Source organism: Zootoca vivipara, chromosome 4, assembly GCF_963506605.1.
Source record: "Zootoca vivipara chromosome 4, rZooViv1.1, whole genome shotgun sequence".
In the NCBI taxonomy this organism is placed as follows: Eukaryota; Metazoa; Chordata; class Lepidosauria; order Squamata; family Lacertidae; genus Zootoca; species Zootoca vivipara.
This window is the reverse complement of record NC_083279.1, coordinates 95,544,281-95,569,526: the sequence shown is the minus strand read 5'-3', so window position 1 is coordinate 95,569,526 and position 25,246 is coordinate 95,544,281. Positions and strand designations below refer to the sequence as shown.

The 25,246-nt window shown below is 48.8% G+C and overlaps 1 protein-coding gene across 3 annotated transcripts in view; it reads left to right on the top strand.

Moving 5' to 3' along the window:
• Positions 1 to 21,604, top strand: part of GDPD5 (glycerophosphodiester phosphodiesterase domain containing 5) — a 176,488-nt gene extending 154,884 nt beyond the window's left edge. For all 3 annotated transcript variants that reach the window (XM_060273933.1, XM_060273932.1, XM_060273931.1), the window contains 5 exons: positions 3,907 to 4,064; positions 5,772 to 5,919; positions 9,123 to 9,205; positions 20,403 to 20,515; positions 20,979 to 21,604. In XM_060273933.1, coding sequence (XP_060129916.1) covers positions 3,907 to 4,064; positions 5,772 to 5,919; positions 9,123 to 9,205; positions 20,403 to 20,515; positions 20,979 to 21,094 — 618 coding nt within the window. In that variant the 3' untranslated portion in view covers positions 21,095 to 21,604. The remainder of the gene's footprint in view (positions 1 to 3,906; positions 4,065 to 5,771; positions 5,920 to 9,122; positions 9,206 to 20,402; positions 20,516 to 20,978) is intronic.
• Positions 21,605 to 25,246: the final 3,642 nt, after the last annotated feature.

Below are 25,246 nucleotides of genomic sequence, written 5' to 3'. Positions count from 1 at the left end.
GCGTCTAGATCAAGGGAAGTAAATAGTACCACTGTATTCTGCTCTGGTCAGACCTCACATGGAGTACTGTGTCCAGTTCTGGGCACCACAGTTCAAGAAGGATACTACTGACAAGCTGGAACGTGTCCAGAAGAGGGCAACCAAAATGGTCAAAGGCCTGGAAACGATGCCTTATGAGGAACGGCTTAGGGAGCTGGGTATGTTTAGCCTGGAGAAGAGAAGGTTAAGGGGTGATATGATAGCCATGTTCAAATATATAAAAGGATGTCATATAGAGGAGGGAGAAAGGTTGTTTTCTGCTGCTCCAGAGAAGCGGACATTGAGCAATGGATTCAAACTACAAGAAAGAAGATTCCCACCTAAATATTAGGAAGAACTTCCCGACAGTAAGATTCTATCAATATAATTCAAGACACAAACCATTTTGTGAAGGTCCATTAAATGTGGGACATCTCTTCCTGATCTCTGTAACCTGGGGTATCTGGGGAGCTGGGAGGAATCTGCCTTGGGCACATTTCCATGCATCCTGAGATCCTGGCGCTGTGGTTTAAACCACTGAGCCTCTTGGGCCTGCCGATCGGAAGGTCGGCGGTTCGAATCCCCGTGACGGGGTGAGCTCCCGTTGCTCGGTCCCTGCTCCTGCCAACCTAGCAGTTTGAAAGCACGTCAAAGTGCAAGTAGATAAATAGGTACCGCTAGAGCGGGAAGGTAAACGGCGTTTCCATGTGCTCTGGCTTCTGTCACGGTGTCTCATTGCTCCAGAAGTGGTTTAGTCTAAGGTTACCAGATGTCCCCGTTTCCCAGGGACAGTCCCCGGATTAACAAATCAATCCCCTGACAAAATCCGTTGAACTTGAAAAGTGTCCCCGGATGCATTGGGGAAAAAAGCTGGGAACTTTAGTTTAGTCCGGCTGCCCACATGAACCAGAAAGCTGTCTCTGGACAAACGCCGGCTCCTTCGGCCTGAAATCGAAATAACCCAGTGCCAGATTTACGTATAAGCTAAATTATAGCTTAGGGCCCCACTCTCTTGGGGCCCCCAAAAAATGTAAAGGAAAAAACCACTGGATGTACATTTCCAAAATATAAGATAAACATCAAATCAAATGAAACCTGCATACAGCAACAGTGTTTTGTGTTGTGTATGGCCCTATTAGGTCCCTAAATGACCATCTAGCATATATTCAACACAAAAAACAGGGACCATTTGTTGTTGACAAAGGACAGGTGGACATAGAAAGGGCCCCATTACCTTCAGTAGCTCAGGGCCTCATCAGACCTAAATCCGGCCCTGAGTACCGCAACCCCATAGTTGCCTTTGACTGGACTTAACTGTCCAGGGGTCATAGAATCATAGAGTTGGAAGAGACCACAAGGGTCATCCAGTCCAACCCCCTGCCAAGCAGGAAACACCATCAAAGCATTCTTGACATATGCCTGTCAAGCCTCTGCTTAAAGACCTCCAAAGAAGGAGACTCCACCACACTCCTTGGTAGCAAATTCCACTGCCGAACAGCTCTTACTGTCAGGAAGTTCTTCCTAATGTTTAGGTGGAATCTTCTTTCTTGTAGTTTGAATCCATTGCTCTGTGTCCGCTTCTCTGGAGCATCAGAAAACAACCTTTCTCCCTCCTCTATGACATCCTTTTATATATTTGAACATGGCTATCATATCACCCCTTAACCTTCTCTTCTCCAGGCTAAACATACCCAGCTCCCTAAGCCGTTCCTCATAAGGCATCGTTTCCAGGCCTTTGACCATTTTGGTTGCCCTTTGCCTTTGCCTTTACCTTTTACCAAACAGCTTTTCCAGTTAAGGGTGTGAGAGTTTGGTTGTTGTTGCTCGCCGTGTGTGAAGCATTTCACACACCCACATATGAAGCAATTAGCTTGGGGGACGAGCTCCACATTTAGCTTCCATCTGTTCTTTCTAAGAACACCGGCAGACAGTTTCCAATTCGACGTGCGCCTTGCTGCCCCAGGTCCTCGTTCAAGGAGGCCACCCGCTTCCATCCTGTCAGCCTTTTCTCTTCATCCACCCCCCAAAATAACCTTTCGGAGCTTGGTTTAATGCTGCCTGTTGAGGTCCCAGGTTCTATCCACATCTTACATTGCACTACATTAGATGGAGGTCCAACCTTCACTCCAAGGAGCTCAAGGTGGTGTACGTAGCTCTCCTGATTTTATCCTTAGAACAACCCTGCAATGTAGGTTAGGCAAAGAGGGAGGGTGTCGGGCATCGGGCATCCCAATCTGCCAGTTCGGAAGGGTTTAAGTTCAGCCAGAGAGGTGGGTCCCACGAAACGAAATCCCTTCGCTGTCAAAGGACAAAGGAGGCGAATCCTCAGCTTCTGGCTATAAATGGTATAATAATAATAATAATAATAATAATAATAATAATAATAATAATAATAATAATAATAATTTATTATTTATACCCCGCCCATCTGGCCGGGTTCCCCCAGCCACTCTGGGCGGCTGTACAGCGAAGGCTCTAGATCAGGCACCCCCCAAACTTCGGCCCTCCAGATGTTTTGGACTACAATTCCCACCTTCCCCGACCACTGGTCCTGTTAGCTAGGGATCATGGGAGTTGTAGGCCAAAACATCTGGAGGGCCGCAGTTTGGGGATGCCTGCTCTAGATGCACCTCTGGACTGAAAAGACGAGATAATTCTTTGTTGTTGTTTAGTCGTTTAGTCGTGTCCGACTCTTCGTGACCCCATGGACCAGAGCATGCCAGGCACTCCTGTCTTGCACTGCCTCCCGCAGTTTGGTCAAACTCATGTTCGTAGCTTCGAGAACACTGTCCAACCATCTCGTCCTCTGTCGTCCCCTTCTCCTAGTGCCCTCCATCTTTCCCAACATCAAGGTCTTTTCCAAGGATTCTTCTCTTCTCATGAGGTGGCCAAAGTATTGGAGCCTCAGCTTCACGATCTGTCCTTCCAGTGAGCACTCAGGGCTGATTTCCTTCAGAATGGATAGGTTTGATCTTCTTGCAGTCCATGGGACTCTCAAGAGTCTCCTCCAGCACCATAATTCAAAAGCATCAATTCTTCGGCGATCAGCCTTCTTTATGGTCCAGCTCTCACTTCCTTACATCACTACTGGGAAAACCATAGCTTTAACTATACGGACCTTTGTCAGCAAGGTGATGTCTCTGCTTTTTAAGATGCTGTCTAGGTTTGCATTGCTTTTCTCCCAAGAAGCAGGCGTCTTTTAATTTCGTGACTGCTGTCACCATCTGCAGTGATCAAGGAGCCCAAGAAAGTAAGATCTCTCACTGCTAATTCTTAATAATTCTTAGCAATGGGAAATGATTTCAGGTTGGGGAGAGGAAAAAGATAAAGCACTTGCACTGATCAGGAAGGTAAAGGGTAAAGGTAAAGGGACCCCTGACCATTAGGTCCAGTCGTGACCGACTCTGGGGTTGCGCGCTCATCTCGCGTTATTGGCCGAGGGAGCCGGCGTATAGCTTCCAGGTCATGTAGCCAGCATGGCAAAGCCGCTTCTGGCAAACCAGAGCAGCACATGGAAACGCCGTTTACCTTCCCGCTGTAGCGATACCTATTTATCTACTTGCACTTTGACGTGCTTTCGAACTGCTAGGTTGGCAGGAAACCGCACTCAAAACTGCTGTGACCGCATGCGCAAATGGTACGTTTACATAACGCAGGAATGTTCCGGAGTGTTTTAAAGTGAAATATTTGCACGGTAGCAGCGATTGTCATTTTAAGCTGTGGTTTTGAGAAACTTGTTTTTGCTCCTTGAGCGAGGAGGAGTGCATTCTTTTGCAAAGCAATGCCAGCCGTTGAAAAGCTTGCAGCCTTGACCTCTTGGCAATGGCCGCTCTTCTCTAACGGCAGCTACTTACCGGGTTCTTTTGGTTTTGTTTTCTGCTCCATCAGGTGATGTGGCTGCCCGACTCCGACCGCCGACTGGTCCAAGAGGTTGCCCCAGGTTTCCAGCAGACCTCTGGCGTCAAGGCTGGGGCTCAGCCTTTGAGGGACAGAGGCTTCCAGAAGCTGAACCTGCGCTACACCAAAGTCACCAGGGATGATATCAGGTCTGCTCTGGGCTTTCGCTCCTCCGTGTGTCTTTGGTCTCGTTCTCATAAGCATCTTTATGTTTATCTTTTGGCCTGCGGGAAGCTTTCACGACAAAAGTTCTTTCCACCTAAACATTAGGAAGAACTTCCTGACAGTAAGAGCTGTTCGGCAGTGGAATTTGCTACCAAGGAGTGTGGTGGAGTCTCCTTCTCTGGAGGTCTTTAAGCAGAGGCTTGACAGGCATATGTCAAGAATGCTTTGATGGCGTTTCCTGCTTGGCAGGGGGTTGGACTGGATGGCCCTTGTGGTCTCTTCCAACTCTATGATTCTATGATTCTATTAAAACGGTTTCTCCCATATTTTTTTTTTTAAAAAAAGAAACGAAAACCGACATCCTTGCTTCTAGAAAACTAGCATTCCAGGGAAGGTAATGTCTAGTTTTGGCTTCTCCCTGATGTGCTGGCTTTCTGAGGTCAGGGAAGGCTGCAGTTTACACGAATTATGACTAGGGGTGGAATGCTAAGTGTCCCACGCAGTTCACCGTCCCTCCCACCAAAATATCTAGGGAAACCAGAGAGGGGGTTTGCATCATAATGAAAACGGCAGAATAAATGCCTCAAGGGAAGATGCTTTGCAGGAGGTTGGACTCTTGAGTGCCTTCCAGCTCTGCAATTCTATGATTTTGTGACTCCTGTGAAGCAGATTGCAGAACTGACCTCCTTGTTAGCGGAGACGACCACAGCCCTGAACAGAGCTAGCGGTGGAGGGAAAGGCCTTTTGACAGGGGTGCCTAATGATGACTGAGGGCCTGCGGAGACAATTGCACGCCTGGAATGTAATGGATGGCTTTTGTGAGGCTGCCTCTAATATCCTCTTTGGGCATTTTTAGAGACGAGCTCCAAACCACTTGCCACACTCCTTATCTCTCCAGCAGCAGCTGCTGTTACCATGGAGCTGTGAAGAAGTCCAAGGTCCTGGTTTTTATTTCAGAAATTACTTTGTGCGCAAAAAGCAGCCCATTAATAGCCTTTGATCTGTCCGTCTTATCTTTGGATGGACGTTGGCCGGGACACTTTCTGAGAACAATGCGTGGTTGCGGTTTCCCGATTGGGGCACAGGCTGGAATAATTTTTCAGGGGGACGTAGATCTGGAGCAAGCAAAGGCGTTTGTTTTGCAGCCGGATGAGAAATTTTTGCGGCTCAGCCTCGTCGTGTTTGCTTGTTTTTTCACTAGCAGTTCGAAAGCACGCCAAAAATGCAAGTAGATAAATAGGCGCCGCTGCGGCGGGAAGGTAAATGAGGTTTCCGTGCGCTGCTCTGGTTTCCGTCACGGTGTCCCGTTGCGCCAGAAGCGGTTTAGTCCTGCTGGCCACATGACCCGGAAAGTTGTCTGCAGACAAACGGCCTGAAAGCGAGATGAGTGCCACAACCCCATAGTCTCCTTTGACTGGACTTAACCGTCCAGGGGTCCTTTACGTTTTATCTTTACCTGCCTCCTTCCCAAAGCTGGAGAAGACTTCAAAAAAGTGCTGCCTCAGCCGGTGCGGGCTAGCCAGTGATGCTGCGCTAACACGGCCTCTGTTCTCCAAAGTTCTCTGTTCTCTGACGGCAGAATCCGGGACCAGCCAGAACCCAGCGTCCCGACAGCGTCCCGAAAATACAATTTTTACGTTCTTCTGCACCTTTTAAGGCCCGTCCTTCTCCCCGCTCTGCTCTCTCGACAGGGAATACGCGGCGGCGAACTTGAGCGTCAACCTGTACGTTGTGAACGAGCCTTGGCTTTTCTCTGTGCTGTGGTGCTCCGGGGTCCAGTCTGTCACCTCCGACAACTCTCGCGTCCTCAGTAGGCTGCGTTCCCCCGTCTGGATGATGGTAAGCAGGGTTTTGGCTGTGCGTCCGTTTGTTTCCAGGCGTGTGAACGTGTCAGGGGACCACCAGGGGTCAGCAGAGAGCCTGGTGGATCAGAGCGAGGGCTCTGGGACGCTGCCAGAGCCCCAGGGCCCTAGCGCCTGGCAGCTTCCCCCGGAAGATGGGACTGGGACTCGGGAGGAGATGAAAACCCTTAGGGATGTTGCGGAGATGGGAGCTCCAGAGGGATAGTTGCAGAGGGCGGACCCAAGCAGTCAAGAGGAGGAGGCTCCAGGAGCTACAGCACGGGTCCCTCAGCTGAGCACCTCTAGTGGAGGAGGGGGGAAAGAGGAGGGACCAATGGAGGAGGTTCAGGGTGCCCCGGGGGTTATGCTGGCGGAAGTCACGAAGGGGGGGCACTTCCGGATTCTGAATCTGATTAGTACAGTCATGCTTTTTGATGCTCTGTCTTGTACATATGTATCTAATAAAACCCTGTAAAAAAAACCAAGCGCGGGGTTTGGAACCACTTACTCGTGAGGAAGCTACCCACACCATTACAGAACGTCAGGAGGAGAAGCAGCCTGCTGGAACAGGCCTGCCAGGTTGCGGGCATCCAACGGCAAGATCCGGGACAGATAAAAGAAAGCCCTTCTTCACAGGGTTAAACTGGGGAACTCCCTGCCACAGGAGGCAGGGATGGCTGTCAACTTGGGTGACTTTGAAAGAGGATCAGACAAATTCATGACAGAGGAAGAAGAATTCTTCTGCACCTTTTAAGGCCCGTCCTTCTCCCCGCTCTGCTCTCTCAACAGGGAATAAGCTTCAGTAAAAAGGAAAGGTTTTGCCTGGTGCCTTAAGCTAGACTAGAGAGCACCAGGTGAGACTCCCGGGGGGGGGGAGCATTCCGCAAATGAGGAGCCACCGCCGAAAAGGCCCTGCTCTCCTGTTGCCACCCGCTGAACCTCCCACGGAGGGGCTCAGGGAAAAGGGCCTCAGAGGATGATCACAGGATCTGGGCCAGTTCTTATGGGGTGGGAGGCAGTCCTTGAGGTTTCGGGGTCCTGAGCCGCATAAGGCTTTATAGGTCAAAACCAGCACTTTGAATTGGGCCTCGAAACACCATAGAAGAGGCTGCGGTTCATACAGGGCTTACTTGCCGGTGTCTTCTTGCTCCTACACACATGCACACGATTATATACTTCTTGTTACTGAAACAGAAAGGGGCTAAACCTCTACTCGGGTCAAATCCATTCGTTGATTAAAAGGGCAAAGCAAATTGACGGGGCTTGTGACTTCTCCTGTTGCAGCTACCAGTTTAGTGGCCCAGGGCGCCATCTAGTGGTTGCAAAAGTGCTTGATTCTTGATTCATGTGCAGGCATTTATTTGAGCACCTGTCTTATTGGTTAGTTCGGTAGATTAATAAGCAAAATCCCTTTGTATCAGGGATGGTTCTCCTGACCAAGGGCTGACTGGACCTGTGGCCAATACTCTGGCGACTGAGTGTCAAAATAGATGTGGTCGAAGTGTTAAAAGTGAGCATGGCCCTTTAAAAAAAAGCAAATATCGGGTAGGGGGTCATGAAAACCTTTTGGCAATGCAGCAGGAAGCCTAGGGGAATGATCACATATATTGATTGATCAATGGATATAGATACGGAACTATTTTTTTGGGGGGGGGAACTTGAGGGCCACAATTCACTTTGGCTTGATGGCGTCAGGCAGCTCATATAAGTCGTCAATTAAATTGAAAAAGTTTCCTGTTTTAAAAATGAATTTTGAAGGATCTTGGGAGCCACAGAAGACCTCTAGATGCCATGGCGTAAGCCCCCCTTTCTTTTGGTTCTAGCACTGTGAATTAAGGACACAGGTTTTGAAACTGCTTCACTCCTGGTGTTGTTACTGCAAGAGAAGGAATTATTCATTTATACATACATACCCCACTCATCTGGCTGGGTTTTCCCAGCCTCTCTAGGCGGCTTCCAACAGGATATTAAAAACACAATAAAACATCAAACATTTAAAACTTCCCTAAACAGGGCTGCCTTTAGATATCTTCTAAAAGTCAAATACGGTGGTCCCTCAACTTACGAATTTAATCTGTTCCGAACGGACCTTCGGAAGTCAAAGAAATCGGAAGTCGAAGCCAATGGGGGGGAATTTAAAAAATTCATAAGTCGGAAAAATCCTATCTAAAAATTCGGAAGTCGAAAATATCCTATCTAAACCGCATCCAAAATGGCGGACGGAACTCTCTTCGTAACTCGAAACATTCGTACGTCGAGTTACTCGTAAGTCGAGGTACCACTGTAGTTGTTTAACTGCCTTCTGATGTCTTCTAAAAGTCAGATACAGTAGTTGTTTCTTTCCTTGACATCTGATGGGGGGCGTTCCACAGAGAGGGCACCACCACCGAGAAGGCCCTCTGCCTGGTTCCCTGTAACTCGGCTTCTTGCAGCGAGGGAACCGCCAGAAGGCCCTCGGTGTCCGGGCAGAACAATGGGGGGTGGAGACGCTCCTTCAGGTATTCTGGACCAAGGCCATTTAGGGCTTTAAAGGTCAGCACCAACACTTTGAACTGTGCTCGGAAACGTACTGGGAGCCAATGTAGGTCTTTCAAGACCAGTGTTACATGGTCTCGGCGGCCGCTCCCAGTCACCAGTCTAGCTGCCGCATTCTGGATTAGTTGTAGTTTCCGGGTCACCTTCAAAGGTAGCCCCACGTAGAGCGCATTGCAGTAGTCCAAGCGGGAGATAACTAGAGCATGCACCACTCTGGCAAGACAGTCGGCAGGCAGGCAGGGTCTCAGCCTGCGTACCAGATGGAGCTGGTGAACAGCTGCCCTGGACACAAAAGAAGGCTTTTCATTTTAACTGCTATGTTGTTAAGGTTCCCTTACGCTCATAGGGGCCAGGGAGCCAAATCCAGATGAGGATTGTAGTTGAAACATTTGGAAGCCACCAGGGGGAGGAGGGAAGCTCTCCGACGAGAGAGTTTTATGCATTTTTATTTTTTGCCCCTATTTATGTTATTGCACCCCCCTTTGTATGTGTTTATATTGCTGCCATGCTGCCATTATCTTGCGTCACCGAGAGAACTGGCTTCATTGCCTGCTAACAAATGTCTCAAATATATCTGAAACCAGAACTCTGCATCCCCACATTGAGAGAGAGAAAAACTATTAATTATTGCATTAAGCCAACTGCATCCTCTTTTTCCTCTTCCAGTCTCCGGACGAATACTATCTAATCTGGATAACCGCCGACCTCGTTTCGTTCGTGGTAATCGTAGGAGTTTTTATATTCCAGAAGTAAGTAACTGCGGGCAGTGGTTTTGCAGAGTTATTCTCCCCCCCCCCGCACAAAAAAACAACAACAAACCCATGTCTGAAAAGGCACCTTTAAGGGCACTGGAACCTTTTCAACAACCCTTTAGAAGTTGACCCAGTTTCCTACAATGGAGGAGCAATGGGGCTGGCGCTCCTTTGAGGTGCCACCCTGGTCCTGTAAGTAGATCGAGAGGGCAGGGGTTGAATGGGGAGGGACCGCCTCCGTGTTGAGAGGGTCGTAGCGGGGAGAAATTCCCAGGCCCTTTTCTCCTCCTGCTCAATTCTTACATTTCCAGGGTGGTAGGGGAGAGAGGAAGTGGGCACCATGCCACATCTGTAACCAAGGCGCCACCCGAAAACGTTGGGGGGAGGGAGGTGGCATGCACCACCTCTAAGATGTTTTGTTTGACAAGGCCCTCGCTTCTGAATCTCCCCCCGCATGTAGAAAGCTAGCACGTCAGGCTTCTTAGCCCACTCCTCTTCCCTGACACACCAGTTTTCTACATGCAGGGATTTTAATGGTCATTATTTCATGTGCGATCTGCACCACGCCACACTTTCCTTGCTGAGGTGATCCAGGAGGAACAAAACCACGCGCCTCTCTAAATAAATCTTTTGGGGTGGTCCATCCTGGGCTCTGGAGTGAGATTTAGACGGAGGTCAAGGTATCCCCCAAATTAGTTGTAGTGAGTTCACGGCTGAGCAAGGATTTAGTGAGGGGGTCATGAATAACACAGGATTAGTTAGCATGATGCCTGCCACTCGTTTATTTCCCAGGTAATTCTTGAGGCCTGGGAAGTCACAGTAAGCCTGTAAAAGATGCTGTGTTGGAGTCCCGGGCATGTAGTCAGGAAGAACTCAGAGGAGAGAAAATATAATGCCAGGATGAGGGCTCTGGTCAGCTGCTGGTTTACTTGGAGGTTGACTTCAGAAAGGCCCTAAAGAACAGTAGGCCGGCACCTCAATCCAGGGCTGGCCCTACGTATAGGCTGGGTGGCGCAGGGCACCATGGCGCCGGCCTGCCAGGAGGGCGCCGCGAGCTGCGCCCACCCGCTGGCCGGCCGGTCCGCCGTGCAGCTGCGCGCTGCGCCCACCCGCCCACTGCGCTGGGAAACGGGGCGGGAGGGCGCCGGAGAGATCGCGCTGTGTCTGCCCGCCCGCCCGCCACGCTGGGAAACGGGGCGGGAGGGCACCGGAGAGATCCGGCGCACCATGGCGCGAGGGGCGCTTAAGACGGCCCTGCCTCAATCCAGACACCTTAAAACAACCCACTGCCCGGTGGGTTTCTAGCTGCTAATCCTTAGCCAGCGTAGAAGTAACCTCACTAGAGAAGCAAAGATCCACAGAGTGAGGGGGAAGGAGGAAACATAGGCAAAATTTGTAGATGCTTCGAAAGACGAGAGGGCAGCCATTCTTCCACCTTCCCATCTAGCCGGGGTAGGAGAGGAGAGAATTGTTTTCCAGCTGCTCTCCCGGGTGAATTCCAAGAGAGGGCAGTTCGCCGCCGAGGGAGCTGACTAGAATCCTCTCCCACAACCCCTTTCGAGCAAAGTTTGGGCAAGCGATATTCACGCAGGGTGCCCTAGGTCAGGGGTGGGGTGTGTTTTTTGGACCCCAGCTGGTCAGGGATGATGGGAGTTGCAACATCTGAAGGGACGCAGGTATCCAACACGCTATCACCTGGGGTTGGGGTAGGAAGTCTTCTCCCAACTTTTTGCAGCTAGCTAGTTGGATGAGAGGGGATTGGCCCAGAGACCCAGTGCTACGGATTCTGAGTCTTCCACGCCAGCAGTTAAATCTCCTTTGTCCTGACTCTGCATCGGTAGCCTTGCTCCCTGGGGAGGAATGATGGACTCGAAGGAGGGGCCTTCTGCCTCCTTGGTTTGTTTTCTTACTGCTCTGACCTTGTTGCATGTTCCTCCTCTCTCTCTTTCTCTCTCTCTCTCTTTCTTTCTCGCTCTCTCTGCTGCTGCATTTTGGCATCTTTACAGCTATCACATAATCAGGTAATTTCTGATGCCTTCTTCCTCATCCCACCTTTCGTCTGTTTCGTTTCCTTCCTTCCTTCCTTCCTTCCTTCCTTCCTTCCTTCCTTCCTTCCTTCCTTCCTTCCTTCCTTCCTTCCTTCCCACCTCCCTAAAAAAAACAAAAAAACACTGCTGCAAAATTGGGTTAAAAAGCAGGGTTGTTTCCAGAAGACCGTTAAAAACCCTCTAGAAGTTAAAAGAAAGGGGGGGGGAGACCCTCCAGCTCATGAAATGTACTTGGCGGGGATTTTTCAGCACGCGGAACTCGGTTGCACAACTCCAAGCGTCCCTTACGATGGCAACCCCTGAAATGTGTGCCGTTTGTTTGTTTAATGCATGTATAAAAATAATAGAGAGTTGGAAGAGACCCCTGGAGGGTCCTCTAGACCAACCCCAGGTGCTAGCCTGGCACTCTAACCACTACCCCGCCGGCTCTCGATTTAACGACTGGGAAGATTTACGCCCCACTCTTCATATAGCCTCCAAAGATAGTGATGGCCACTAACAGACAAAATTCATGAGCTATTGAGGGCTCCTAGCCAGGATGGCTCTGTTCTGCCTCAGTTGCAGACAGCAATGCTTCTGAATACCAGTTGCTGGAGGTGGGGAGAGTTGCTCTTGTGTTCAAATCCTGCTTGTGGGGGTTTCCCACAGGCACTTGGCTAGCAACTGAGGACAGGATGCTGGACTACATAGGCCATTGGCCAGATCCAGCAAGCTCTTCTTAGCTTCTTACTCACCGAGCCTGTCCAAGTACACACAAAATCTCCTTTTGGGGCAGGTTGGCTTTTAACTGGGCCTCCTCTATCTGCACCACCGGCCGTCAAGCATGATGGGAGTTGTAGTCCAAAAATCCAGAAAGGCACCAGAAAAGGAGGGGAGCTTGCTTTAACCCCTCGTGTGCCTGGACTGTGAGCAGCTGAGGTTTTTTTTCTTCTCAGCCCCACACTGCTGAAATGGAGGCTGTCCCCCATGTCCTCAACCCATTCTCATTTTTATTCAATTGGCCTCTGAGGTCTCATTTTTCTTCTCTTCTGGTGAGCATTCAAACCCCTCCCCCACCCTACCCCGTTTTTTGCAGCCGAGCCCCGATTCCTTGTTTTTGTCGTTTACCCAAGCGTTCCACCTCCACACATTATCTCCCAGCAACGTTTGGTTGTGTTACGGAGAACCATTCTCATCGGTCTGTCTCTGCCTTTCTCATTTATTTTATTTATTTTCTTTTTTAAAAAATATATAGTTTCTGTGCATATCAGTGTTTTCATGGTATACGTAACCAAAGCGACCGTAGGCGTGAGCAGGATTCGAATCCGCTGCCTCGGCTTTCCTCTGCTGCACATTTCTGCATTGGAAGACAGCCTGAAAGCGATGGGTAGATCCACCATGTGGGATCTTGCTTGGGGAAGTCAGGGGGAATGTTGCCGCTTCCACTGGATCTCTCCAGAAAGAGGCACACTTGAAAATACTTGTGTGTGTTGTGCATGTATCAGCTCTAGATGGGTTCTGAACTTTTTTGGGGGGGGGCACACTTATTCCCCTTTTTCTCTGCAAGGAACAGCTTTTCCATGTGCTGAAGGCGCACAGCGAGTGCGCAGCGCTTTTGTAGTTTGTAAAAGTATGCTTGGCTCGGAGAAAACAGACAGAGAAAAAGCTTTCCTCCCTCTCTCTCGAACTCGTGCAAAGCTGTGCATTCTGGAAACGGGTGAAAGAAAGCGCTTCTTTCTGCAGCGCAGATTTAAAACTGTGGGACTCGCTTCCACAAGAGGCATCAGTAGCGACCAACCCAGATGGATTTAAAAAGGATTAAATCAAATTCATCGAGGAGAGGGCTATCAATGGCTGTGATGGGAGGCTGCGCTCTGTCTCTGCGGTCTGAATCTCAGCTGCTGGAAACCGCAGGCCATAAAAAAGAGGAAAGAAGCAAACCTCAAAGTGGTTGCAAGAAGATAAAGCCATAAAATCGAGAAGAAGGCACAGCCCTCAAGTTAAAATACTGAATCAGATTAAAATCACCTCGGCTTCCTAAGCATCTGGGTGGGCATGTCCAAACAGAAATGTTTATAGCAGGCGACGAAAAGAGTGCGGAGAAGGTGCCTCCTTGATATCAATAGGCAGGGAGTTCCAAAGTTCAGGTGCTGCCACACTAAACCGTTGAGTTCTCACCAATGGCGCCTGCAGTAGTGTCTATTCTGCCCTGGTGTAAAGGTAAAGGTAAGGGACCGCTGGACGGTTAAGTCCAGTCAAAGGCGACTATGGGGTTGCGGCGCTCATCTCGCTTTCAGGTTGAGGGAGCCGGCAATGGTCCACAGACAGCTTTCCGGGTCATGTGGCCAGCAGGACTAAACCGCTTCTGGTGCAGCGGGACACCATGACGGAAGCCAGAGCACACGGAAATGCCGTTTACCTTCCCGCCACAGCGATACCTATTTATCTATTTGCACTGGTGTGCTTTCGAACTGCTAGGTTGGCAGGAGCCTGGGACGGAGCAACAGGAGCTCACCCCGTCGCGGGGATTCAAACCGCCCACCTTCCGATCGGCAAGCCCAAGAAGCTCAGTGGTTTAGACCACAGCGCCACCTGCGTCCCATAAGGCAATCTCGAATCCTGCTCCCTGGTTTCCCCAGACATCTGGTCAGCCACTGGGAGAAGAGGGTGCAAGTCTTTTCTTCTGTGGCCTGGGAAACTTTGCGGGAACATCAGCGATCGCAGGACCGGGAAGTAAGGAGAAGCGTTTCGGCTGATGTCATCTTCCTGCTTCACTCATCCCGGCTGCTTCTGCACACGTCCGTGCTTTTATCAGCTCAGTGTCTCCTCCTCCTCCTCCTCCTTTCCTAACCCTCTCTCTTTCCTTCCCTTTTACGAAGAGCAACTCCCTTTAGCTTTTCGAGGGCTGCATTGGGCGCAGGAGGGCTGTGGGCAATTGGCATCTTTGCACCAGCAAGCCTGCGCACCACGGGGGGTGGCTGGTGGGGGAGAGGGTGGGTGTACTGGACCTAACCCCAGGTGCTTCTCAGCATACTGGGCTTGTGCTAAATTTGGGGACTTTCAGCCTTTTGCACCTGCCTGGGTGTGACCGCGGCAGGCCAGACTTACTCTGTTTTTATTTTGTGGTGTTATGTTGTGAATCACCCTGAGACTCTATACAAATTTAGAAAATAATACAATATGATAAAATAAAATATTTTAAATATTTGTAACCTGTGGGTCTTCACATCTAGTGGTACCTTGGTTCTCAAACTTAATCCGTTCCGGAAGTCCGTTCCAAAACCAAAGCGCTCCAAAACCAAGGCGCGCTTTCCCATACAAAGCAATGCAAAACGGATTAATCCGTTCCAGTCTTTTAAACCAACCCCTTAAACAGCAATTTAACATGAACTTTACTAGCTAATGAGACCATTGATCCGTAAAATGAAAGCAATAATCAATGTACTGTACTATATAGTAAATAAGACAGTATTGTAGATGATAAAAATAAAAATAATTATTTTTTCTTACCTGCACTGATGATAGTCATTGTTTGGATGGGGGGGGCCCTTCTATCCATTTCCGCAGTCACACAATCAATCAATCAATCAATCAGTAGGTGAACTGGGTTCCACGCAGTCACAAAAGCAAATTAACCAAAAAAGCCTCAAAAACAAAAACGCAAAATAAATAGCAAAAACCAAAGCGCCAAACTTAACCTGTTCCGAAAGTCCGTTTGACTTCTGAAATGTTTGAAAACCAAGGCACGGCTTCTGATTGGTGCAGGCGCCCCAGAAACAACAGGCGACAGCCGCATCGGACGTTCGGCTTCCGAAAAATGTTCGAAAACCGGAACACTTACTTCCGGGTTTTCGGCGTTTGAGAACCAAGGTACCACTGTACTACTGAACCATAACTCCCATTATTTCTGGCCATGGGCTGATGGGAATTGTAGCTTGATGTCTAGGGCTACCAGTTCCCTGCCCCTGATATAGGAAGGGGTAGTTGTAAATGCAAAAATTGCTTGCAGGCTTCTCATTCCGGAAGCGCTGCGGCCCATTCTCCCAGCAAGAAGGCCTTTTGGTTTCAGAGTCCCGTTGGGGTGGGGATAGCAGCAGGGGGCTGGGTGCACATGCAGCAAATGCAGACTCCTCTATTTTTTTTATTGATTTGGCAGCAGACCTGATGTTAGCACACAGCATACCTGTCAAGTTCCAGCCTGAGAAATAAGGGACCGGACCGGAAGCGGCAGACCAGAAGTAGCGCTGCCACCATTTTGGAACTGGGCGGAGAAGTGACTTTTGATGCTGCTGTGCCCAGTTCCAAAATGGCCGCCGCACCAGAATAAATCGGGGGGAAACAAAAAAATCCGTTTTCCGGCTGGGAACAGCAGGAAAAACGGGGGTTTCCCGGGGAATACGGGAAACTTGGCAGCTATGGCACACAGGCCTGTCAAAATCAAATCCCTTGATGGTCCTGGGTGGGTTATTTAAATGACCACTAGGAGGTGCAACGAAGACGAAATTGGGGTGGTGTGTGGCTGCTTTGTTTGTGGTTTTGGTGTTTGTACTTAATCTTGCATATGTATTTGATAGTGTGTGTGTGTGTGTGTGTGTGTGTGTGTGTGTGTGTGTGTGTGTAATGGAGGCGCTTTTAAAAAGTGCAGATGACAAACGCAAGCCAAAGCGAGGCTCCTCCTTTATATTTGTTGTTGTTGTTTAGTCGTTTAGTCGTGTCCGACTCTTCGTGACCCCATGGACCAGAGCACGCCAGGCACTCCTGTCTTCCACTGCCTCCCACAGTTTGGTCAAACTCATGTTCGTAGCTTCGAGAACACTGTCCAACCATCTCGTCCTCTGTCGTCCCCTTCTCCTTGTACCCTCCATCTTTCCCAACATCAGGGGCTTTTCCAGGGAGTCTTCTCTTCTCATGAGGTGGCCAAAGTATTGGAGCCTCAGCTTCAGGATCTGTCCTTCCAGGGAGCACTCAGGGCTGATTTCCTTAAGAATGGATAGGTTTGATCTTCTAGCAGTCCATGGGACTCTCAAGAGTCTCCTCCAGCACCATAATTCAAAAGCATCAATTCTTCGGCGATCAGCCTTCTTTATGGTCCAGCTCTCACTTCCATACATCACTACTGGGAAAACCATAGCTTTAACTATACGGACCTTTGTCGGCAAGGTGATGTCTCTGCTTTTTAAGATGCTGTCTAGGTTTGTCATTGCTTTTCTCCCAAGAAGCAGGCGTCTTTTAATTTCGTGACTGCTGTCACCATCTGCAGTGATCAAGGAGCCCAAGAAAGTAAAATCTCTCACTGCCTCCATTTCTTCCCCTTCTATTTGCCAGGAGGTGATGGGACCAGTGGCCACGATCTTGGTTTTTTTGGTGTTGAGCTTCAGACCATATTTTGCGCTCTCCTCTTTCACCCTCATTAAAAGGTTCTTTAATTCCTCCTCGCTTTCTGCCATCAAGGTTGTGTCATCTGCATATCTGAGGTTGTTGATATTTCTTCCGGCAATCTTAATTCCGGCTTGGGATTCATCTAGTCCAGCCTTTCGCATGATGAATTCTGCATATAAGTTAAATAAGCAGGGAGACAATATACAACCTTGTCGTACTCCTTTCCCAATTTTGAACCAATCAGTTGTTCCATATCCAGTTCTAACTGTAGCTTCTTGTCCCACATAGAGATTTCTCAGGAGACAGATGAGGTGATCAGGCACTCCCATTTCTTTAAGAACTTGCCATAGTTTGCTGTGGTCGACACAGTCAAAGGCTTTTGCATAGTCAATGAAGCAGAAGTAGACGTTTTTCTGGAACTCTCTAGCTTTCTCCATAATCCAGCGCATGTTTGCTATTTGGTCTCTGGTTCCTCTGCCCTTTCGAAATCCAGCTTGCACTTCTGGGAGTTCTCGGTCCACATACTGCCTAAGCCTGCCTTGTAGAATTTTAAGCATAACCTTGCTAGCGTGTGAAATGAGCGCAATTGTGCGGTAGTTGGAGCATTCTTTGGCACTGCCCTTCTTTGGAATTGGGATGTAGACTGATCTTCTCCAATCCTCTGGCCATTGCTGAGTTTTCCAAACTTGCTGGCATATTGGGTGTAGCACCTTAACAGCATCATCTTTTAAAATTTTAAATAGTTCAGCTGGAATATCATCACTTCCACTGGCCTTGTTATTAGCAGTGCTTTCTAAGGCCCATTTGACTTCACTCTCCAAGATGTCTGGCTCAAGGTCAGCAACCACACTACCTGGGGTGTACGAGACCTCCATATCTTTCTGGTATAATTCCTCTGTGTATTCTTGCCACCTCTTCTTGATGTCTTCTGCTTCTGTTAGGTCCTTACCACTTTTGTCCTTGATTATGGTAATCTTTGTACGAAATGTTCCTTTCATATCTCCAATTTTCTTGAACAGATCTCTGGTTTTCCCCATTCTATTGTTTTCCTCTATTTCTTTGCATTGCTCATTTAAGAAGACCCTCTTGTCTCTCCTTGCTGTTTTTTGGAAATCTGCATTCAGTTTCCTGTATCTTTCCCTATCTCCCTTGCATTTTGCTTGCCTCCTCTCCTCCGCTATTTGTAAGGCCTCGTTGGACAGCCATTTTGCTTTCTTGCATTTCCTTTTCCTTGGGATGGTTTTCGTTGCTGCCTCCTGTATAATGTTACGAGCCTCCATCCATAGTTCTTCAGGCATTCTGTCCACCAAATCTAAATCCTTAAACCTGTTCCCCACTTCCACTGTGTATTCATAAGGGATTTGATTCAGATTGTATCTTACTGGCCCAGTGGTTTTTCCTACTTTCTTCAGTTTAAGCTGGAATTTTGCTATAAGAAGCTGATGATCTGAGTTACAGTCAGCTCCAGGTCTTGTTTTTGCTGACTGTATAGAGCTTCTCCATCTTTGGCTGCAGAGAATATAATCAATCTGATTTCGATGCTGCCCATTTGGTGATATCCATGTGTAGAGTCGTCTCTTGTGTTGTTGGAAGAGAGTGTTTGTGATGACCAGCTTGTTCTCTTGACAGAACTCTATTAGCCTTTGCCCTGCTTCATTTTGAACTCCCAGGCCAAACTTGCCAGTTGTTCCTTTTATCTCTTGATTCCCTACTTTAGCATTCCAATCCCCTGTAATGAGAAGAACATCCTTCTTTGGTGTCATTTCTAGAAGGTGTTGTAGGTCTTCATAGAATTGGTCAATTTCACTTTCTTCAGCACCGGTAGTTGGTGCATAAACTTGGATTACTGTGATGTTAAAAGGTCTGCCTTGGATTCGTATCGAGATCATTCTGTCATTTTTGAGATTGCATCCCATTACAGCTTTTGCCACTCTTTTGTTGACTATGAGGGCCACTCCATTTCTTCTACAGGATTCTTGCCCACAGTAGTAGATATGATAGTCACCCGAACTGAATTCACCCATTCCCTTCCATTTTAGTTCACTGATGCCCAGGATGTCGATATTTATTCTTGTCATCTCATTTTTGACCACATCCAGCTTACCTCCACTCATGGTTCTTACATTCCAGGTTCCTATGCAATATTTTTCTTTACAGCATCGGACTTTCCTTTCGCTTCCAGGCATATCCGCAACTGAGCGTCCTTTCGGCTTTGGCCCAGCCGCTTCATCAGCTCTGAATCTACTTGTACTTGTCCTCCGCTCTTCCTCAGTAGCATGTTGGACGCCTTCCGACCTGAGGGGCTCATCTTCCAGCGTCATAACTTTTATATGCCTGTTGTCTTTGTCCATGGAGTTTTCTTGGCAGGGTTACTGGAGTGGCTTGCCAGTTCCTTCTCCAGGTGGATCACGTTTAGTCAAAACTCTCCACTATGACCTGTCCATCTTGGGTGGCCCTGCATGGCATAGCTCATAGCTTCTCTGAGTTATTCAAGCCCCTTCGCCACGACAAGGCATTGATCCATGAAGGGGCCTCCTTTATATATGTGTGCCTAATTTTATTAATTTGATTTAATGTGTGTGTGTGTGTGTGTGTGTGTGTGTGTGTATACACACACAATCTGATTGATTAATCAATAAGGGGCACCTTTTTTAGATGGCTTAATTTAAAATAAATAAATAAATCGTTTTTAAAAACATTATAGAGATCCGGCCCAAGGTTTTGCAAAGTCGCTGCTTTTAAGTGGTGATGTGAGAAGCCCAGGGCTCTCAGGCGTTGTGTCAGAGACTCAAAAGAGCCAGAAGTGATTAACTGGGAATCTCCGACTCACTCCGACTCCTGTTTCCCTTGGTGGGATTAAGTTGCCTGTGCCTGTTTTGCTTACCATCACCCTTCCCAGTAGATCGAATCCTGATCAGCGCACCTTTTTTTTTTTGCTTTGCTGGAGGGGAAGGGGGTGTTTGGTCATTGAGCAGCTGCCTCCTTTTGCAATACTTTTGCTAATCTCCAGTCCTTTCTCATATTTCCATTGAAAGCATGCTGAGGCCCCCTCCCACTATCTCCCCCCCTCCCCAATTTGAGAGGAGCCCAGCCACTGAATCTGTGCTCGGCTCAGCAGAAAAGGCCCATTCTCATGTTGCCACCCTCCGGACCCCTCGTGTAGGGGGCACATGGTGAACGACCCCAAAGGATGATCTCAGGGTCCTCGAGGCACGGTAGTCCTGCGCTCTTTAACGGGGAGAGTTCATCAATTAAATGAATGGATCAATTAAACTAAATAGCTTTAATTGGGCTTTCAATAAATGTGCCATTAATGGTTGCTGTTTTGGATTTCATTGCGTTATTATCTTAGTTTTATCGCATTATTATTATTTATCGGCTCCCTCTTTGTGGAATGCTCTCCACAGGGAGCTTAACCTGGTACCTTCATTATATATATTTTAGGCACCAGACGAAAAAAATCCTCTAAAACCAGGCCTTGGGCTGATTCATATTCTGTAGCCTTTTAAATGTGTCTGTGGGAAGGTGGGGGAGGCTATTCTCTTTCTGTTTTGTTTGATAATTATCTACAGTACTTGTTTTTATTCTGTGAACTGCCCCTGAGACGGTCAGGCTGGCTTGCAGAGCTTCAAAACAGAAGGAAACGAGTTCTCTGCCGCCGTGCTAGGAGAATAGTTCAGAATCCTTTCCTCGTGAGCTAAGAGCCCATGGATTGTGAGCTCCTTGCCTGGAAACCTAGTCGGGCGCCTGAAGCGTTTGGTTCCTGACGTTCTCCTTGTCCATTTCAGGTGGCGAATGGGCAGCATCCGCAGCTACAACCCCGAGCAGATCATGCTGAGTGCCGCCGTCCGAAGGTCCAGCCGGGATGTCAACATCATGAAGGAGAAACTCATCTTCTCAGGTGAGATTCCACGCAGCTGTAACTTGGATCTGCAGCCGAGAAGTGACTTCCTGTGGGGGGTGTCCTGCTCTTCTTTGGGTCTTAAGTTCGAGTCTCGCCTTAAATTCATTGTCATGCGGCTAAGGCTAAGTCTTTTTTAAACATTACAGACCCAGCCCGAGGTTTTGCAAAGTCGCTGCTTCAAGTGGTCATATGACAGCCCAGGGCTCTCACGCCTTGTGCCAAAAGACCCAGAAATGATGAACTGGGAAATCCAGGCTCTCTCCAAAACGCATGCTCCTCCTCCCTCCAGTGACAATGGGTAGATTAGATCACTGCCAGTTTTTTTTATACTGGGAGTAGATCACAATCTCTTGGGAGTTGGGCGTGCCTGGCCTATAGGAAACCCAGCATCTGTTAAGATCCTTCCCCCTCCGCCTTCTAACACCCCGCACTTCAACGGCCTCTCTTCTTTCCTCCTCAGAAATCAACAGCGGCATCGAGACGACGGACGAGCTTTCGTTGTGCTCGGAGAACGGCTACGCCAATGAAGTCGTCACTCCCCTGGACCACCGAGAGGTGAAGCTTCGTATCAACTGAGGGGGCAGCGGAGTAGCGGCTGGGGGGACTCCGGAACCTTCCGACGCTTCCTTGGTCCTTGCGTGGACAGCCTGGGACTGTACTCCGTTCTCCAGAACTATTAATGCAACGGACTTCGTGAGGGTGGCCTGGTGCCTCTCTGGAAACTGAAGCTGGACTGGGTTTCTTTGATTTTTGTCGTTGTTGTAAATATTCCCCCTTTTTTGTGACCCCTTTTCTTGCCTATCATGGGATTGGGGGCGGGTGGGGCAGGATTAGGCATGTTTGCGAGGAGTGATCTGGCGATGGGACCCACCTGGCTGGACCGCCCATTAGACTAGAAGATAGCCTTCAAAGGCGTTGCCGGACTACAAGTCCCATCATCCAGGAGACCATGCGTGGCTACAGCTGATGGGATTTGTAGTCCAGCATCATGCAGGGTCATGTGACGGAAGGAACCCCCGCTGTCTTCCTCTCCTCTCCTCGGTGCAGCGATTGTTAGCTGAACTTATTTAAAGATGTATGTTGTGACGCCTTTGCGAAGCGTGGTTATTATCCATATTTTTATTGATTGGAAATCTTCTGGGCACTGGGGAGATGTCCAGCCTGAAATCTGAGGGCTGCATTGCCCATCTAGACAACATTCCAAGGGCCGTGTGACTAGTGGGCGGAGCCAGAAGCAAAAGTGGGGAAGGACGTGTTGCAGACAGGCAAAGGTGCTTGGGGGTGAGAAGCAGGGCTTGTGAGGGGTGCCGGGGGCCACATAGAGAGGCCTGGGGGGGCCAATTTCAATGCGTTTGAGGTTTCCCAATCCTGATTTGCAGGTAGGTTGATGTGGAGAGGAAGAACAGCTCCAAGCATGAAGAAGGGAGACATTAACTGGAAATATTTTACAAGCCTGAACGTGGAATGGCTTTGATCTTTCTGCTTTCTCAATGGCGCCGGGGTACAAAGATCCCTCCACCCCCCCCGGCAACTCCAAAAGAAGGGAGGGGGAAGTGGAAAATGTCCTGCCTCCCCCACTGCCCTGATCCCCAGCGTGGCGGAGGCATACCTGCCAAGTTCCGGCCTGAGAAATAAGGGACCGGTCCGGAAGTAGCAGACCGGAAGTAGCACTGCCGCCATTTTGGAACTGGGCGGAGCATGCTCAGAAGTGACTTTTGATGCTGCTTTGCCCAGTTCCAAAATGGCCGCCGCGCCAGAAGTCGCACTGCAGCCATTTTGGAACTGGGCAGAGCAGCACCAAAAGTCGCTTCTGAGCATGCTCTGCCCAGTTCCAAAATGGCCGCCGCGCCAGAATAAACCGGGGAAAAACAAAAAAATCCGTTTTTTCAGCTAGGAACAGCTGGAAAAACGGGAATTTCCTGGGGAATACGGGAGACTTGGCAGCTATGGGCGGCGGTGATCAAGCAGGAAAACATGATGGCGGACATGCTCTCTGGCATCGGGGTGCCCAAGAAGGCAGCCTAGGAAGAAACGTGCCGCCTTTTGCTAGGAAGCAGCAGGAGGACAACGACCGGGAGCAGGGCCGTCTTTAGCAGATGTAGAGACTTGGGAGGGCGCAGCGTCTACCCGGTATCCTCTGCGGGGATCACTCTCCTCCTGCGGAGGCTTGGGAAGGAAGCTGCACACCCGCCAGCCATATAGTTGGCGGGGCACAGCTGGCAGGCATGCAGGGAAAGGGGAGGCTACCGGCAAAGCCGTGCAGCTCCCCCACTCGCTAGGGCGCCCCTGAGGGGCCGGCGCCCTGGCGCAACAAACCACTTAAGACAGGCACCCCCAAACTTCGGCCCTCCAGATGTTTTGGACTGCAATTCCCATCATCCCTGACCACTGGTCCTGTTAGCTAGGGATCATGGGAGTTGTAGGCCAAAACATCTGGAGGGCCGCAGTTTGGGGGTGCCTGACTTAAGAGCAATGGGAAAGGCAGCTCTGAGAGGGAGAATGTTGCATGACAAAAAGCAGTTGTGGGGTGAACAGCGGGTGGCCCCACTAGAGGCTGGGCTAAGAATATAGGCTGCAAGCAGTACATCCCATGTATAGGAGCAAATCTCATTTCCTGGATCTCTGTAGGGAAACCGAGTCAAGATGCAACACAAGGCTTATGCACTGTTTCTTAAAACGGGGGGGGGGTTCTCCAGATGTTTTGCTGGATTTACAATCGCACCAGATTACTTTTCGTTCCCCAAGGTTTATGGACCGCTTGATTCTCATAAAACATCACAGTGGTTTACAGAAGCAAAAAAAAAGGGACAAAATAACCGGTTAAAAACAGCTCTTTAAAACGGTTCGCAAATACCGCATTTTTCGCTCCACAGGGCGCACCTGACCATAGGACGCACCTAGTTTTTAGAGTAGGAAAACAAGGTAAAAAAAATATTTTGCTTTCTTGAATTGTCCTAGGCATAGCAGCCAACTCCTAGAGGCCTAGGTGCCCTTGCCCCCCCCATTAAATATTTGAGGAAGCTTCTTTTGCAAAGGGGGAAAGCTCCATTTTTTTGAGGATCAACTCAGCTTTTTTGTTCAGCTTTTTTGCAAATGGGAAAAGCCATGTTTTTTTGGGGGGGGGGTCAGCTCACAGTTGTGCATCTTTTTTGCAAAGGGGAAAAGCTCCATTTTTGAGGATCAGCTCAAAGTTGTTGAGCTTACCTTGCAAAGGGAAAAAATCCTGTTTTTATGGGCTTCAACTCACAGTTCTGCAGCTTCTCTAGGAAAGGAAAGGGACCTATTTCTACAGTTTCCAGACAGATAATCTAATCAGCCAGTCACATGTCTCCCTCTGCAGACAACAATTGAGGCCTGGGCAAGGGGCTGGGCGGGGCTGGGAAGGGAGCTAGCTCCCTTATATCCCTCCCCTATCTCTTGCAGTCAGCTGCTGAGCGGGTCCTTTCAACACTCTCTTTCCCTCTTGTTAGCCTTTAGCTCTTTCTTTAAAAAAATAAAGCACATTCTGCCTTTCGCCCCTGGGCAATTCGGCTCTAGGGACCATGCATTCGCTCCATAAGACGCACAGACATTCCCTCCTACTTTTTAGGAGGAAAAAAGTGCATCTTATGGAGCGAAAAATACAGTAAATAAAATCAGCACACCGGGTTAAAACACCTATCAACATTTTACATAGAGAGTAATGCAAAACGGATTAATCTGTTCCAGACTTTAAAAAACAACCCCTAAAACAGCAAATTTAACATGAATTTTACTTTCTAACGAGACCATTGATCCATAAAAATGAAAGCAATAAAAAATGTACTGCAGTCACACAATCAATCAGTAGCTGAACTGGGTTCCATGCAGTCACAAAAACAAAGAAGCACAAAAACAAAAAAATGCAAAATAAGTAGCAAAAACAGACAGACACTCAAATCGGAAGTGTAACACTCAAAACGGAGCATGTTCAGCTTCTGGAAAAAAAGTTCACAAACTGGAACGCTTCCGGGTTTGCAGTGTTTGGGTTCCAAGTTGTTGTGAGTCCCACGTACCACTGTACAATGAAGGTACGGGTGTCAACAGGCAGGGAGTTCCAAGTGCGAGTTCTGCCTCACTAAAAGATTGATTTCTTACAAGGGTGAAATATTATTTGGCACCTTTAATGGTGTAAGTTCTGCAGATTGAATGTGCACATACAGGTAAGGCGATCCTACGAGTAAACTGATTCCAAGCTGTTCAGGGCTTTATATACTAACACAGGCATACTTACCTTCCAAGTCCCGGACTGCAGAATCCGGGACCGGCAGCCGTGTGACACCGAAAGTTGCGTCGACGTAACTTCCGGTGTCGCTTTGCCCTTCTATGGGCACCAAAAATGGCCGCCGCCGGCTTCGAAAGTCGCTTGTACGCATGTCAGGAAGTGTGTCGATGCAACTTCCGGTGTCGCTCCGCCCATCTATGGGCACCAAGAATGGCCGCCGCCGACACCGGAAGTCTCGTCTATGCACTTCCAGACATGCGTAGATGTGACTTTTGAAGCCGGCGGCGGCCATTTTTTGTACCCATAGAAGGGCAAATCAGAAAGAAAAAAAAAGGCCGCCGGCAGGAGAAAATAACGGAGAAAAACGGGAGACAAAGTGATACGGGGGACCACCAGGAAAAGGTAAGTAAAAACGGGGGTTTCCCGGGGAAAACGGGGTACTTGGCAGCTATGGGCATAGGCAAACTCGGCCCTCCAGATGTTTT